Source organism: Stenella coeruleoalba, assembly GCF_951394435.1.
Source record: "Stenella coeruleoalba genome assembly, chromosome: 12".
Taxonomy (NCBI): Eukaryota; Metazoa; Chordata; class Mammalia; order Artiodactyla; family Delphinidae; genus Stenella; species Stenella coeruleoalba.
This window is the reverse complement of record NC_137158.1, coordinates 71,855,527-71,873,111: the sequence shown is the minus strand read 5'-3', so window position 1 is coordinate 71,873,111 and position 17,585 is coordinate 71,855,527. Positions and strand designations below refer to the sequence as shown.

Here is a 17,585-nt window from a genome sequence, read left to right as displayed (position 1 = left end):
ATATATTTCCTATTCTACTGAGTTCATAATCTCTTTTTTAAAATTCAACAGTAATCCATTAATGCTTCCGAAATATTCTCGAACTGGTAAAAACAAGTAAAAAATTAAGTAGGGAGTGGAGAAGATAAGATGAATTCATTTAAAATAATAATCTTAACATAAAATTAAAGGTTTTTCTCCAGAAACCTAACAAGGTGAAACCTAGATTTAACTATGCTGTTTTAAAGGTTTAAATGCACAGATTTGCTAAGCTCTTTCAGTTGTTAAACTGGGAAGCAAAGTAAACTTTGCTACTAGAGTATGAGTTGCATCCTGTATCTTTGGGTAATTTTAGCTATTCCTGTATTATTGTCTAAAACAAAGGATTCCAGTGGAAAACAAAACTGCTGTTCATGAATATTCCATCCTCCTCCACTCTAAACACACGGAGGAGCACACTGTTCTGCCCCCACTAAATCAGTTGTGTCCATGGGCTAATCCTGGCCGATGAAATGTGAACAGAAGTGTTCCTTTCCAGCAGAATCACTTGTCCTGCAGCAGCAAGGCTGAACCCCAATTTTGAGATGGTAGGGCCTCTGTTAGCCTGGGTCTTCAAGTGGCTCCAATGAAAAATCCTCCTCACGTTCCTCACCACCCCTCCCACCTCTGTTCCCCACTGTGGACACGTAAAAAGCACGAGAAATCATCATTTTAATGTTGTTGACCCCCCAACATAACCTAGTCTATCTTGGCTGGTACAACTCCCAAATATATTTTTCTCTCTTCTATCTAGATCTGATCTCAACTAAAAAATATGTATTAGGTTCCTCCTACGTACCAGGCACTGTGCTAGACACTGATGAAAATAATGAAACAGTGAATATGACCTTCAGGATCTCACAGTCTATTTGAGGAAACAGACAAAATGATACCATGATGTGTTGGGTATAATCAGGGATACAAAGAGCATATTATGGTATCAAACAAGGGGATGTTATTCATTGAGGTAAGTGAGTCTTTCTTGAAAGATACATTATCAAGAAATGCCATTCAAATGCTAACTCATCATGGAAATACAGTATCTTCATAAACTTTATTTCCATGCTGTGACTTTCAGGTTGCACGCCCATGGGGGTGGCCAGCCTAGTCAAAGCCATGTTAACTGCTCGAGGCAGTTTCCCAGTAGCTCTGAGTCATCCCCAGGAGAAACGTGAATTCTCCTACTTCCCCTTTCACAGCACATCAGAAGTCAGCCCTTCCTAGGTTCAAAGAAGAGCTAAGGATCAAACTAATGGGAAAGACTTTCACATCCAAACTAGAATTGCATTAGAATTCCATAGACTCTTAGATTTTTTTTTCTAATTTTAGAAAAGAAAATAAAAAAATACTCTGAGGGGGCAGCCAATCAACCATTTTAAGTTTAGCCTGAGAAATCTTTATTATTCTAGGATTCTACTTTCCGGAAATACATATATAAAAGCAGGAGATTTCTGCCATGCTGAATGCTCCTGGATTGTGCCCTGTGACGGGAGCGGACTGGGTAGAAGGGAAAGTCTAGAGTTATTAAATGTAAAGACAGCTGTACGTGTCTTGTTTCATGGCGTGTGTGTATAGAGTTAAAGCGTATAGCAATATGGAAACTCAGCAGAACGTGGGAGACCTCCCTCTCACTAGGTCTGCAGAAGTAGTTCAGACAGGGTGGGGAGAATGCTAAGCAACACCACCTTCTGTGACCAGAGCTGTAATCTTCTCTTACAGGAACGGGTTACGCCTTCCCGACAAAACACTGTAACGGACAATATTGTAACTGGACGATGACACTCCAGATCATCTAGTCCAACCTCTCTTATTTTATAGATGAGAAAATAAAATCCCAGGGAGATGACATTACTCAAATTTCTTAGGTTGACTTGTTATCAAGTGTACTGTCTGATCTGTTACCCAAGTATTTTCTGGAGTATATATTGCTCCACATGGCCCTGTGTTTCCAAATAGATTCAAGGTACGATAAGCCTGGGAGTGACCTTCCTTAAGGACAGCACAGCCCTGCTACAAAAGTTACAGCCTTGCTCTATGTCCCCTAGTGCTTTACCACAGCAGATAAGGAAGTGCCCCACTGCTGACTGCATTAGTTATGCTGATTCTAGGGACAGGGTTTTTCATCCATACTGCTGTGGACACATTGCCTGAATATTCCAAATGGCTCTGAAATGCGTTATCCTTTAAAAGGATGTGTTACTTCCTTCTCTAGAAGAAGGAACCCTGATTATAGCTAGATATCTTGGCAATGAGAAAGGGAAAAAAAGAGCACAGTGCTAGTCATCTAGGCTCGAAGACATTTAAAAATGCACGACTTTGTACATACTGAAATGGATGACCTGTAAGGTATATATGCTGGCAAAAGGATTAAAATGCTTATCTAGTATTTGGAGTATCCAACACTAATGGCTTTGAAAAGGAGTTGAGATAATTTAATACATTTCCAGGAATACATATTCCAATCAAGGGAAAAAAACCCACAAAACAGTGTACCTTATCTCTTTATAGCGCATGCAAATTTTCAAAAGGGAAATATTTCCTCTCTGATTTGAAAAGGAAAGTACTGCGTTTTGAACTATCAGAAACACATGCCAGAGATGCTTTCTCTTATGATTTTAATCCCTGGTTTTATTTTTTTAAACGTTTGTCTCAATATTTTATGTTCATGCCCCCATTTGATAAATAATCTAAATGTCTCTTAATGTTATTTGAAACTCAAAATATAAATTACACAATGAAAAATAAATCTGAGCAACAGGACAATTAGTGCTTAGCTTTTCAAGTACAAATGCTTATGTTTTCCCACCCACTAAGAATTATTGAGCTACATATTCTTGCTCAAGGTGATTGGGAGAAAATGCATAGTTTCTAGTCAGTGCATATAAAGTCCTTTAAAAACAACTCCTTAAAATTCAGTGTGCATTTCAGAGATGAAGCGCTTCTAACAAGCTTGTGTGGGTGGTGGGTAATAGATCAAGACCCAGTCAAAATTTAATTTAAGTCCAGTCATTGGTTCTAGAAGGATAATTATCCACTAAAAATGTTTACAGCTTGATACAGGTAATAATGTGATGTCATAATGGGTCTCGGGTTTTATATGTAAGAGGTTACAATTTGTAGTCACACAGGTTTTTGTTATTTTTTAGGGCACCTAGTTAATGACTCATTATACTACTACTTTATAAAGCCCTTATAAACGTGCCCCAGCATTACACTTAAATAGTTAACATGCTAAAACTATAGGTATTGTTAGGAAAAAAAACACTTTCTTACATTAAAGAACTACCATAATACTGACCAATGAAACAATGTAACTAAAAAGAGACCATATTGCTAGTTGCCCATTTCCCCCCCACTGGCTTATGCAATTTTCCATACAACAAGTGGCTGTATTCTCCACAGATAGAACAAGTCTAAAAGCTAATGCATCAAATTAGCACCATATGAGTTTGGATTTGATATGTACTGAATTTCATATTTTAATATTGTACCACGAAGAAGGTAAAGGGAGTCACATGATTTTACACAATTCCATTCGTCTGGTTTTCCTTTTTATCATGTGTAGATGAGAGGGAGATAATATAACATGACCATGAAACCTTTGGAACGAAAAATATCTGGATCCATGCCCTAACTCTGCAAGTTACAGGTGTACAGACCTCAGGAAAAGCCCTTAATCTTCCTGAGTCTCAGTTTACTCAACTGTAAACTGAGAATCATTCTCATTTCTCCAGATTATCATAAGTATCAATGAGAATAAAAGTAAACCGAATGACAGTGACTATAAAACAGCTTTTAATAAATGTTAACTGTTATTATGTGAGAGGGTCAAATACCAAAATTTCCTAACTCTGGGATTCTATCCTTACGTTTGGAAATATATTTCCACTTGGAAAAATAAGCTTTACAGGGGAAGAGGCAAAGCTGCCATTTAAATCATGTACAAAGCACCATTTTTGCTCATACCACATTCTGTCAAGCAAAAGAGTAACAAAACTGAATAAAGAAAACATTTTTAAATACCTAAACTAAAAGGAACACAAACTCCTTTTGAGATGGTAGCAGTATCACTAAGTAGTCTTCAAAATTACCTATTCCCAAATACATGCCAGTTCAGAGTCTGGATTTTTCTTTTTGCTAATTTGAAATGAGCAGCCTTCTGTGGTATTTAGGTCACAGTGTAAGGTCTGTTTTTATTCAACTAGTTACATCTTCTGTGGTGACTATGAAAATAACACCTGACTTTAATCAATTTAAAGGAAGGAAAAAAAATCAAAATATCTTTTTGGTTTGTGTCCAAAGTCATAATAGTTTTAGAAGTTTGAGGTATTGGCTTTTTCCTTTCTTAAGCATTAAATGAGAGCAAGACATGTACCACCTCTGTCCTGTAATTTCTCTTGTCTCCTTACATCACCTCTTGAGAGCCACACAGATAAGGAGCAGGTGATATGAAACAGACAGGAACTTAAGGGTCAGGGAAGGTGAGTGTGAAGGAGCCCGGGGAACAGCAGGCTTGCTCCGTGGAGCGCAGTGGGAGGGTAAGTCTGTTGGCAGCATGCAGCAGAGCCAAGACAGAACAACTGTTCTCAACTTCGGTATAAATCAGACTACCCATGGTGCTTGGCAAATTACACATTTCCAGGCCCTACCTCTAGGAATTCTGATTTGGTAAGCATGGAGGATTGCTAGTTGCCTCTCCAATATCCCTTCACAGAATTTTATTTGGGAAAGCAATGTGTCCAATTTAAAAACAAACAGAAAAAGCCCTGGTTTTCTAGCTGCCCTTGCAGCAAGGCATGTGCGTTTGACTGGACCACAAAGACAACGAATATGGCCAGGGAATAGCTGAGTGGTGAAATGTCAGCTTTGGTCCAGGAAGAATGAATGGTTCTGTTCACCAGCCATGGACTGCTCAACTACAGACTAAGTAGGTGAGAGACTTCTCTCTTGTTAAACCATGATGTTTGGGGATGTTTGACAGACGAAGGCAATTCTGCTTACAGCTGATGCTAGGGAATCTGCATTTTAAGCACCTCAGATGAGTCTGACGGAGGAGGTCCCATATAATCACACTAAAAACCCCAATATATTTAGCTTAACTTCAAAGCAATCAAAAATCACTACGGGAGATGCTTAAGGAAAATATCTGGGTAGAAGTGAGTGAAAAGAATGGGGAAGAAGAGAATGTAAGACCATCTGTCAATGAGAAAGACCAACAGAGAGGCTTAAACTAAAGCCCTGCCATCCATTTATTTTTATGTGGTTTGTCTCTCTCAGAATAAGAGTGAAGAAATCATATGTTTCTAGCATCGACTGCAAAAAGTGCAAAACGCTCTTTTGAAAATATAATTGAGTAGAATTCTAAAGCAACTTTTTCTTGATCTTTTGTCTCACCCTTCAGAAATCTCCCCACATATGTCAGCACTTTTTTCACTGTCCAAGAGAAGATCTCTACAACCATAATACAACTTAAACTTGTCAACTTAGCCCACTCTCTATTACTTAAGTGTTGATTAAATGTGAAATCCTCACTATTTTGAGGATACGCTATTCTTGGCCTCCAAGTCAAAGGCCTTCAAAGTTTTCTTCTTTGGAAGAATACTTTCTCTCATCTCTCAATCTATTTTAATAAGTGCTTAGAAATATGTATTAATCAGGTTTTTTATTTTCTACATTTTAGGATGCTTTGACATCTTGGGGCCTTGCGGACCAGCGGAGGGACTGCCCCTCTTAGGGTTAGCTAGTTCTTAGAGAGAGCAAACAACTTGCTGAGAGCATGTCTTCGATATGCAAACCAACCAATCCTGAGTCCTTATCCTCTACCTGCTTTCTTTTTCCAGGCTCCTGCAGTCCAGGACATTATCCTCCTGCCCTGAATCACCCCACGACCAGGTACTAGACAACTAGGGACCATCCCTATAGCCCAGAACAAACTCAGTCTCTCAAACTATCCAATCCTAAGCTTGCTCAGCCTGCCTACACTGCCTTGTCCTTTCCTTCCTGCAAAAACCACAGTAAAGGTTCCAGCCGTTGCTTTGCTTTCTCCGAGCTCCTTCTGCCTCCTGAATAACGCTGGTGCTTCCCTACACGGTCCTGCATAGTGTGGCATGGTCCCTCCTCTTGGAAACTATGAGTAACAAACTATTTCTTTCAATGGCAATTGTCTCCTGATGTGTTGGTCTCATCACACTTTTTTATTTTGATAAAAACAAAATCTTGAGTACAATTTTAAAGGGAATAAAAATCATTAAAATTTATATATCAAAAGCTTAAGAAAGTTGGAAGGTCAGGATAACATATACATGATGGATCAAATTTCTCCTAAAATATATCTGAAAATAACACTGCAGCCCTGGAATAACGCATGGCATTCAGGCTCAATCCATGAGATCAGAGTAGACCTGACAAATATCTGTAATTGTTACCTTGCTTTTCCAGGGTGTGCTCTGCAACCATATACCAATAAAAGAGCTTTGTTAACTTCAGAGAAGTCCACAGTTTGGAAACAGTCTTTCAAAATGTACAAAAAAAAGTGATGCAGCCAATCAAAAAGTGTCTGCTTTGGAAGCAGTATGCTTCATAATTAAGTATAAGAACTGGAAATTCTGGGTTGATGACATAAAGAGATGGTAATTATTCAAATATGAGTCATATGCTCTAAAATAGGGATGACCAGAACATTTGCAAATTTAGAGAACAGTTAATGCTACTGTTTTGAATCCAGTGAACCAAAAATCCACTGTGCTATTTGACAGAGACATGAGTCCTGTCTCTGTACGGTGCCGTGCCGTGGATTACCTGTGTTTTCTTGGTCAATTTACCAAACCTCCCTGCATTTACACCATGGTGTCTCTGAAAGCCTATAATCCAGCTCAAACAATAGAATGATTAGGCAAATGGCTGGGAGCCAAGTACTTCTTATCAGCACTTGGCTGTCTCTACCTCTAACCTCAGCACCTTTTAGCATACTTGGACTAATTGAGGCAACTAAGAATGGTAACATACTCAAAAGGAGGAAAGGCAACAGGCATATCATTATCAGGGGAATTTTCATGTGCGATAACACAAATATGTTGTTATGTTGAAACTCCTGCTGCCTGGGCAATTGTGAAAGCACAGTCCATACTGGGGCACCCAAAGGGTGTCAGGACTCACGAACTGAGGAAGATTTGAAGATGTAAAATGGGACAGTAGGCTTTGCTTGTAATTCAGCACAGAAATTGAGCCAGAATAAGGCTGAAGATGGCAAGATTGTACGGGTCAGATGTAATAAAGATTTTCTTTAATTCCTTTAAATGAGTCATTAAGCAATCGGCCCCCAATAAGCCCTAAGACAGTTACTGTAGTACTAAGACAGAGACTACAAATAACAGAGACTAATTCCTCAAAGCACCACTTCTTCGTATTTAGAAAAAAAAAATTGAATATTAATACTCCCTGACTGACAGATACTCTGAAGGTCAAGAAAGCATCAGAGATAATATTCCAGACTCTTGCTCATGAAGAGTTGGAGGGTTATCAAAGAAGACAAGAAGAGATCACTAGATATAGTAATTGGCGATATGCAAGAGAGAACAAGAAAGACACGATCAACATTCTATTCAGATGTGAATCAAAAAACAGAAGTGAATCTAACTATGGTTTATATAATTTATAACGTCTCCCAAGCATGCATTTTACGCTTTGGTAAACAATATTTACATGAATTCAGAATACGTTGTTCCTGATTTGTTCATTGGCCCAAAGGTGTATTACTCAGATATTTATAAAGAAATTTTGATCCTTAAAAGTGAAGGGTGGCAGAATAGCCCACCCCCCAAAATGCCACTTTGGCATAAGAATTATTTGAACTAAAGGCACTTGAAAAACAGCAAGTGCACGAAGGGTGCTCTAATCTCCCCTTCTTCTTCCTTAAATGGGGAGATAAAACTCCCATGTGAATGATGTCCTCCCTATACCAGAAGGAAGAAAACATTCTCATCACCAGAGATGGGGAGTCAAGCTGAGAGAATTCTATAGAAACAGATCTTGTTAAAATAACTCTTATCTTCCTTTAGCCTCCCATAGAGTTTGGTTATTTTTCTACAATTGCCTCTCTTTGTTCAACCTAGTATAAAAGCATTTATACTAGGTTGAACTTTTTGGGGTGTTCCTTTCCTTATAAAGGCTCCTGTGTCATGTAAAGCTTACATTAAATAAATTTCTGCTATTAATCTGTCTTACATTAATTCTCAGGCCCAGCTGAAAGCTCTAGGAGGACAGAGATAAAATTCTGCCTCCTCTACAAAAACAGTGAATACATGAAGAGTGAATTATATTAGATTAGATCTAAATGGACAAACTTAAGAAAAAAGAGAGATTTAGCCTAGACCAGCCATTCAACCTACCTGGAAAATTCTACAGTTGCTAATAGGCTTATAATAAGTAGTGGGCCAAATACTAATTCATCTATAATACATGTTAAAAGGAAGATCAGATGCTGCATCCTAATTCAGTATGCATTAGGTAACCTCTCTTTAAAATCTTATCAAAGACTTCACTATTTTAGTTTATTTCAGTATGTATTGAGCAGCAGTCTTAAAGCAGATACGAAGTAAAAGACAGCAATTGCCTAACACAAAACTTATATTAAATTGCATCTATATTTTAAAGCTACATTCATTTGATGTAATAAGGATTTGTAAGGCCTGTACCCAAGAGTCACTACGATTCTCAATTTGAAGAGTTTAGCTTAAACTGGCCACATTTACAGAAAACATTTGGATAACTCCTGCCTCTCACACTTGCCAAAGCTTTCAAGTATAGAGACTTGACATAATTTCTTTAGCACCTTTCCCATCTCTAAAGCAACAGCAAAAAAGCTACATAGTAATAACACCACACCTCAAGTTAGTCATATCAAGTGGCTAGCTCCACCTACTATTTTGCCATCAAGGACTATTTCCCTCCTTTGAGAATTAAATATGATTCAACTTTGTTACTACATAAGGCAAATATGTTTAGCCATGGGGAACTTTTTGGAGTGACCTTCAATTTGCCTTCATTACACCATTACTACTTAATTCAAATGGTATGAGCTAGGATTCACTAGTAGCTCAAATATTCAAACCAAACCTACTTAATGATGTAGCTCTCTAAACCTTAAGTTAAAGCCACAATATTTCTGCTCTTAGTTTCCTTACATATTAACACTGAAAACCTTATTTAAAAGATGAGCCTAATAATTTCCAACTATCTCATAAGTTTACCTCTAATCTTGATAATTGCTGGTGTGTACTTGCTGGATGGAATCCCTTTTGGAGATCTTAAAGGTTTGCTTTCCTTCCTGGAAAAGCTCAAGCTTTGGATTTAGGCAAACGTGCAAGGATATTCCATCTAGGCCTCTATATACCAGAGTCTGGTAAAGACTGACTATGTCCCCTTTCTGGCAAAATAGATCTCTTCAAGAAGGATGAAAAAAGAGACGATACCCAGGAAGAAAACTCCTACTCATGCCTTTGCTTTCCCAAGTCTCCAAATATAAGCTTTTTTCCTCGAAGCTTAAAAACACAACTGTGCCGTAAAAATCTTTTATTTACCTGCAATAGGACCCAAGCATAATTTAATCGCTAAATACCACATTATTTTACATGAAGAATAAGGCAAAGTCAACAATCCTCAGAGGCAGGGATTTAAAATCATCTTCATGGAAATTCACGGCTACACTGAAGATTCCTACAGAATGACTATCACATGGTAAGGCAACCTTTAGAATCCATGACTTTGCCGAGAAGCAATACTATTATTCATAAGTGCTCTATGAAAAAGCAGGAAGTGTTTCGAAAGAAGCCTCTGGCTTCAAAAGATAACTTTTCAAACGAACTTTTGGTTTTCTGTAACCAACAAAAATAACAACAAAGAGCTGAGCCCAAGGCTGATTATGCCCCTTTCTCTGAGGTGACATACATCTATTTATTCTCATATCCGAAGTAGAGAAGCCTGTTCTTAAATAAATGAGTATGTAAGTTATAATTCTTCAATACCTTCTCGTATGTAATAAGCTGTTGATGACAAGAGCACTACCCAGCAGACAGACCTGTGTCCCTGACTCTGCTACCAGTTGGGTGCCCACACCTACAGGCTTCTGTTATGCAAGCGGAGGATGAAGGACGGTCTCTCCAGCCCTGAACATATGCTCCCATCCGAATGCTCTAATGCAGACTGACCTTAACATGGATGATGACTGAACAGGGTAACTCTTGGTACCACTTCCATATTTAAATTTTCCCAAAGTTAACGTCTTTTTCAATGTGCACATCCCACCCACCACACCAGTCAGAGTTCAAGTTTTCATACATTAGAGCAAGGAGGGTATGTACCCCTCAAGCAGGGATATTACGCTCCCAAATGACAACTGAGAGCAAATGCCAGGGAAATAATATATTGCGGTTGGGGAGGTAGGCGTGGGGCTAGGTGCTGGTTTAGGGAGGGAAGAGGAACATAGCTTTCAAGAGAAACTTTCCCAAATCTTCGCCTGGGTGGCCTGCCCCAGGGATGAGAGCACGTTATATGAAGAATGGGGTTTCGCTCACAAGGAAGTGTCTCAGACCCAAGGTGGGTGGTGAAAAACCTTCCGAAAAGGAACCTGGTTTCTAGTCTTGGTTGTGTCACTAACCAGGAGCATCACTTTGGGTAAGTCGTTCAACCACTCTGAACCTCAGTTCTCACCTGTGAGACGTTAAAGCAAATGAGAGGAGCCAGCCCCCTCCCTTCGCTCTTCCTTGTCAAGATTCAGAGTTAAACCTGGGGATAAGACGGGAATAAAGACACAGACCTACTAGAGAATGGACTTGAGGACACGGGGAGGGGGAAGGGTAAGCTGAGACAAAGTAAGAGAGTGGCATGGACATATATACACTACCAAACGTAAAATAGATAGCTAGTGGGAAGCAGCCGCATAGCACAGGGAGATCAGCTCAGTGCTTTGTGACCACCTAGAGGGGTGGGATAGGGAGGGTGGGAGGGAGACGCAAGAGGGAAGAGATATGGGGACATATGTATATGTATAGCTGATTCACTTTGTTATACAGCAGAAACTAACACACCATTGTAAAGCAATTATACTCCAATAAAGATGTTAAAAAAATTTTTAAAAATAAACTTAAAAAAAAAAGATTCAGAGTTAAAACTTCGGGAAAAGCCCCCATGGCTTTCTCACCTCTGGTCAGGTGAGAGCGCCAGAGCACAGGGCCTCTCCTCCACCTCTTAAAAATAAGACAGCTCTCCACACACTGAGCTGAGGCATCTAACCAGGGTTACTCATTTATGCATTTATTTACCTTGTCCTGCTTTTAAATTCTTCGACTACTACTGCCTGTTCCACTGTCCTGATTCCCCTGGAGTCCACCCGACCACATCCCTTTCCATCTTTCTAAGTAGTTTGGTACCTTTCTTCTAAACTGACACGGGCAGGCGAGTTCGGGCAGAGGACAGAGAAAGAAGAAAGGAGACCGAAAGCAGGCTAGCGGCCCCAAGCTCCCGACGGCTGGAAACCCGGCGGGCGCCTCTTGCCCGCCGTGGGGTCCCCGCGCGTCCGCGGCTCGGGCCACACACTTACCCGCGATGTCCCACAGCTGCAGGCGCACCAGCGTCCTGCTGTCCCAGTTGAGGACCTTGAGAGCGAAGTCCACCCCGATGGTGGCCCGGTAGTGCTGGGAGAAGAGCTGGTGGACGTAGCGCTTGATGATGCTGGTCTTGCCCACGCCAAGTTCGCCGATGACCAGCACCTTGAAGAGGTGCTCGCGGGTCTCGGGCACCGTGGCGGCGGCCGCCCCCCGGCCCGGGTCCCCAGCTCCGCCGCCCGCCATGAGCGCCCAGGTCTCGCTCAGCCGGCCGGCCGCTCTCGGCAAGCTAGGGCTACGCGCCGGGGCCCCCGCCCGGCCGCGCCCTCCCCGCGACGCCCTGGGAGCCCCCGCCGGCCGTCGAAACTTCCCCGAGGCCGGCTGCTCTCCCCGCCGCGCTGCCGCAGCGCCTGACCGGTCACAGGACCCGGAACCCGCCGCCGCTCGCAGCCCGCGCGGGGCGGGGGAAGGGCCGGGGGCTGGCGTGGCTAGAGAGACCGGGGTGAGGAGGCCTCTGCACGCTGCTGCCTGCGCTCCCGGCGGGCCGGCCCAGAACTCAGGGCACTTCCTCTCCCCGGGCGTCCCCTGCTCGGGACGGCGCTGAGCTCGGCCGCCCCCTGCTGGCCGCGGGGGAGCCGAAAACCCGGGGCCGACGGCTAGCGTTCCCAGAGCCGCGGTGAGCCCAGGCGGTTCAAGGTCAGGCCTCCGAGGCCGGCGGTGAACGCCCCCGGGGCAGAGCGCGGATGGGTGGTAGGTGGTTGTCCAGGGGGCCGACCCCAGCCTGGAAGGCGCGGGCCTGGGAATCAGCCTCCTTCCCTGGTTCGGCCATGAGGGAGTTTAACACCTGGAAATCATTGTCTTTGATCTCCAGCGGCCCACTTTAGAAGTAAAAAGAGTGGACGGATGACTCTGAACTCGACAAAGGACTGAAAACGCTTTTGTATAAACGAACGAGTGAGTCTGAGGAAGAAGACACAAGGTCTCCAAAACGATCTTGTTTTACTTCCTCAGCAAACCACAAGAGCCTTTTTAAGTGTTCCGGTGGTAGAGACTCTGAGACAGATCCTAGGAATGGACTGAAATACAGTATTGAGGACTTTTATTTAAAAGAAGAAAGATAGGAAGCCTTACGTTTCCTGCCGTGTTTATAAAATGGAGGGCTGCCCTGCATAAGGTTTAGAAACACCTGGAGTTGATAGCCTCTGGTAGCTTCCTTAAATAAACTCAGGTGGCTGCTCACCCTGTCCTCACTCTGACAATCATTGAAAAATGTTTTTTCAGAAGTGAAGAAGTTTTAAAATTTAGAAGTCAAGGTGGGAGGAAAACCTTCAATAGAATAGCTACTGAAAAATCCTGGATATGTCTCTAAGGACGTTTTATGGCCAAATAGCTTATGGCTTTTATGCTCACTCAGCTAGAGCCCATCCAGTACATCTCCAGCTTGGGGAAAGAGGAAATCTTCCAATTACTGCCAAAAGTGCAGCATATTGTCCCATACATACGTATTACCATAAATTTTTATGGCTTTTATTTTTTTTTCTTTAACCCTCCTAGGTTTCCACTGGCATTAAAAATAGAATTGTGGTGCTAAAAATCACATGTGGTAAATGATTTAAAAGTAGAAATGGTCCCAGCTAAAGGAAGGATAACGGCTTGGATCTGGTGGTTCTCAAACTTGAGTGTTAAGGGTTTGTTACAACAGATTGCACAGTAGGCCCATATCCAGAGAGGTTCTGATTCAGTAGATCTGGGGTGGAGCCAGATAATTTGCATTTCAAACAAGTTCCTAGGTGATGCTAATGCTGCAGGTTTAGGTGCACAGTGGTTTGGATCAGTACTTACTTCTCAAACTTAAAAGTTCATATGAATCATCTAGGATCTTGTAAAAGTGCAGATTAAGTGTATGGGGCCTGGAGGCTGAGATTTAGAATTTCAGATAAGTTCCCAGGTGATGTGAATGCTGTGAGTGGACCACACTTTGATCAGTAAGGGTTTAGATTAGAATTCAGTAGTTCCCACATTTGCTTTGTATCTGACTCACTTGATGTTATGGACTGAATGTTTCTGTCCCCCAAATTTGAATGTTTAAATCCCAGCCCCCAATATGACAGGATTAAGAAGTGGGCCTTTCAGAGGTCATGAAGGTAGAGCTCTCATGAATGAGATTAGTGCCCTTGGAAAAGAGGACACAGCAAGAAGACAGTGGCCTATGAACCAGGAAGTGGGTCTCACCAGACACTGAAGCTGGCTGCTTGATCTTGGACTTCTCCAATTTCAGAACTGTGAGAAATCAATTGTTGTTTAAGCCGCTCAGCTGATGGTACTTTGTTATATCAGCCAGAGCTAAGACACCTGGGGAGCTAGCTATCTAACCTACCCAGACATTCTCTTTTAATCTTTTATCAAAAGGAGAGCCTGGAAAGCTGTATTAGACAACAACGACAAAAAACAAAAACAAAAAAACAAAAAACCTAGGTGAGCATGGCACACACACTTGACTTAAAGAACTATTGATTTAAATAATGCCAAGTAATGTAAGTAAGCAGAGCAGCGTCTGCTTGTGCAGCCCTAGATTGGAAAAAGTTGAGGGTTGGGTGGGTAGAATGAATAAGTCTTAGGATCCTGAGCTATTTTCGTGGGGAAACAAGTTGTTTTTCATACATAAAATGAAGGGAAAATAATACAAGTAATCTGAGACTTGTGACTGAATAAATAAAACTGTTCTAAACAAACATGTCCATTTACTGCCTATAGGGATGGCCCATTTAGAAAGTCACCCTGTGATACCCTCTCACATTTATTCACATTCTGTGCATGCTATACTCTCCATCTGGAATATATTTCAACCCTTGACCCCGCCCCAGGCTCTCCCAACTAAACTCCTCTTCATTCAAGTGCCGGATCAAGGGATTACCTGCTCTTTTCACTCTGAATTTCCCTGGCAGACTTACACATTCATTTATTTATTAAAAAGCTTCTGATGGTGCCAGGAAATGTTCTAGATACTCCAAGTACAATGATATGAGCAGAATAGAGAAGATTCTTCCTCTCAAGGGCCTTATACTGTACTGGAAACAAGATAGGTAATTAAAGAGCAATTAAATGAATAAAATTATTTCAGATAGTTATAAATTTTATGAGTAAAATAGGAAAATGCCATTTAATGAGTAATCATTGAATGAAGAATAAAAGCTACACCAATCAGCAGGCCTACCCTAAAGGAAATATTGAAAGTAGGTGCCAAGTTGCATTTGTTTACCATGTGGATAACCAATGGTCCCAGGACTGTTTATTGAAAAGACCACCCTTTCTCATTCCTCTGCAGTGCCACCTTAGTCTTAGTTTGAGCGCTTATATAAGATTGGGTTTGTTTCTACGCTCTCTTCTCTTCCATTAGTCTATGTGTCTGTGCTTTCACCAATTCTTAACTGCCTTAATTACTGTAGCTTTATTATAAGCCTTCTTTTCTGGCAAATCAAACCTCTCATTCTGTAATTCTTTTTCAAATTTGTTATAGCCATTCTTGTTTCTTTGCATTTCCATATACATCTTAGAATCAGCATCTCAATGTTCACAAACACACCTGCTGGTACTTGTGTTGGAGTTGCATTGAGTCTGTAGATCAATTTGAGGAAAATTGAAAACATCGAGCCTTCAAAAATATTGACATGGTATAGCTATCATTTATGTAAGTCTTAACACCTTTCCATCATATGAAGAGGTCTTGAATTGTGTGTAGTTGGTTTATAAAAATAAAAATAAAGTTGATTTGTGTAGAATGAGTTTAGATTCAATGACCCTGATCATTCTAAAATTTTATAGAATTGCATTTTCTATGTGTAGAAACATATTGTTTTTTTCTTACTTTTCAACCCTTATACATCTTGTTTTTCGTATTTTATTTCACTGGCTAGGACTGCCAATAAAATTTTGAATAAAATTGGAGAGAGTAGGCAACCCAGCTTTTGAGGGGAAGTTTTCAACATATCCGCATTAAGTTTTTGTGTGTGTGTGTGTTTGCTGCGTTGGGTCTTCGTTGCAGTGTGCAGGCTTCTTATTGCAGTGGCTTCTCTTGTGGAGCATGGGCTCTAGGCGCGTGGGCTTCAGTAGTTGCAGCACATGGGCTCAGTAGTTGTGGCGCACCTGCTTAGTTGCTCCGCAGCATGTGGGATCTTCCCAGACCAGGGATGGAACCCTTATCCCCTGCATTGGCAGGAGGATTCTTAACCACTGCACCACCAGGGAAGTCCCCCCATTAAGTTTTTTTTAATAAACTTTTCATTTCAGAATAGTATTAGATTTATAGAAAAGTTCAAAGATAGTACAGAGAGTTCCTATATACCTCACCTGCTTTCCCCTGTTGCTAATATCTTACATTATTATGGTACATTTGTCACAATTAATGAACTGATATTGATACAATTAACTAAAGTCTATATTTTATTCAGATACCCTTCGTTTTGACTTAATGCCTTTTTCTGTTCCAGGATCTCATTAGGATACCACATTACATTTAGTGAACATGTCTCCTTAGGCTCCTTTTGGCTGTGACAGCTTCTTAGACTTTCCGTGTTTCTGATGGCCTTAACGATTTTGAGGAGAACTGGCTAGGTACAGTTGACCTTTGAACAACAGGGGTTTGAACTGTGCAGGTCCACTTACACGCAGATTTTTTTTCAGTGGCAAATACTGCAGCACTACATGATTTGCAGTTAATTGGAATGGTGGATGCAGAAGGCCGACCATAAGTTATACTTGGACTTTCCACTGTGAGGAGGGTTGGCGGCCCACCCCCACTGATGTTAAGTGTCAGCTATATTTTGTAGAATGTGCCTTAATTGGCACCATCTGATGTGTTCTTCATGACTAAATTTTGAGTTATGTGTTTTGGGGATAGGAAGACCACAAAGGTCCAGTGCCAATCTCATAGGTCAAGGGTACATTGTATCACGACTTACCACTGTTGATGTTAATCTTGATCACTTGGCTGAGGTAATGTTTTTCAGATTTCTTCTCTGCAAAGGCTTGCCCCCAGCCACTCACCTCCCTTTCCATATTGTTCTCTTTGGAATGAAATTGCTGTGAATAACCAGCACTTAAGGAGTGGGGAGATGTGCTCCACCTCCCTGAGGGCAGAATCACGACATAAATTATTTGGAATTCTTCTGCATGGTAGATTTGTCTTTTCTCCCATTTATTTATCTGTTCAATTATTTATATCAGTTTATCAGGAATGCATATTAGGATAATTCTGGACTTATAGAATGGGATAGAAACTGTCCCTCTGCTTCAATTTTCTGTAGGAGATTGTGGAGGCTTGGTATTATTTCTTCCTTAAATATTTAGTAGAATTTACCAGTGAAACTATGGATCTAGTGCTTTACCTTTTGGAAGTTTATTAACTATCGATTCATTTCCCTAATAGATACGTGGATAGTCAGGTTATCTAATTCACCTTATGTGAGTTTTGCTAGTTTGGGTCTGTTAAGGAACATTTCACCTAAATCAGCAAATCCGTGGCCATAGAATTGTTCATAGTATTCCTTTATTGTTCTTTTTATGGGTTCTGTAGCAATGATTCCTCTTTCACTTATTGTATCAGTCATTTGTTTATTTTTTCCTTGGTTAGTGAGGATAGATGTATGGATTTTGCTGATTTTTTTCCCCCAAGGAACTAGCTTTTGGTTTTATTCATTTTTCTCTGTTGACTTCCTATTTTTAATTTCATTGATTTCTGCTCTAGTTTTTATTATTTTTCTTCTAGCTTTAGGCTTAATTTACTGTATCTAGTTTGCTAAGGTAGATTAGGTTTTAGATCTTCCTTCTATTCAAACATATGAATTTAATCCTGTACATTTACCTCTAAGCACTGCTTTCACTGCATCCTACAGTTTGATAAATTGTGTTTTTCTTTTATTTAGTTCAAAATATTTAAAAATGTATCTTGATATTTCTTCTTTGACCCAT

The 17,585-nt window shown here is 40.8% G+C and overlaps 1 protein-coding gene across 4 annotated transcripts in view; it reads right to left on the bottom strand.

Annotated features, from left to right (window-relative positions):
* The window catches only part of RAB32 (RAB32, member RAS oncogene family), a 36,260-nt gene extending 23,682 nt beyond the window's left edge, over positions 1–12,578 (bottom strand). For 3 of the 4 annotated variants that reach the window (XR_013830755.1, XM_079939191.1, XM_079939190.1), the window contains exon 1: positions 11,615–12,578. Coding sequence is in view for 3 of the 4 variants with exons in the window: in XM_079939191.1 (XP_079795317.1) it covers positions 11,615–11,864 (250 nt within the window). In the remaining variant the exon portion in view is untranslated. The remainder of the gene's footprint in view (positions 1–11,614) is intronic. The other variant, XM_079939189.1, reaches the window with a different exon arrangement.
* Positions 12,579–17,585: the final 5,007 nt, after the last annotated feature.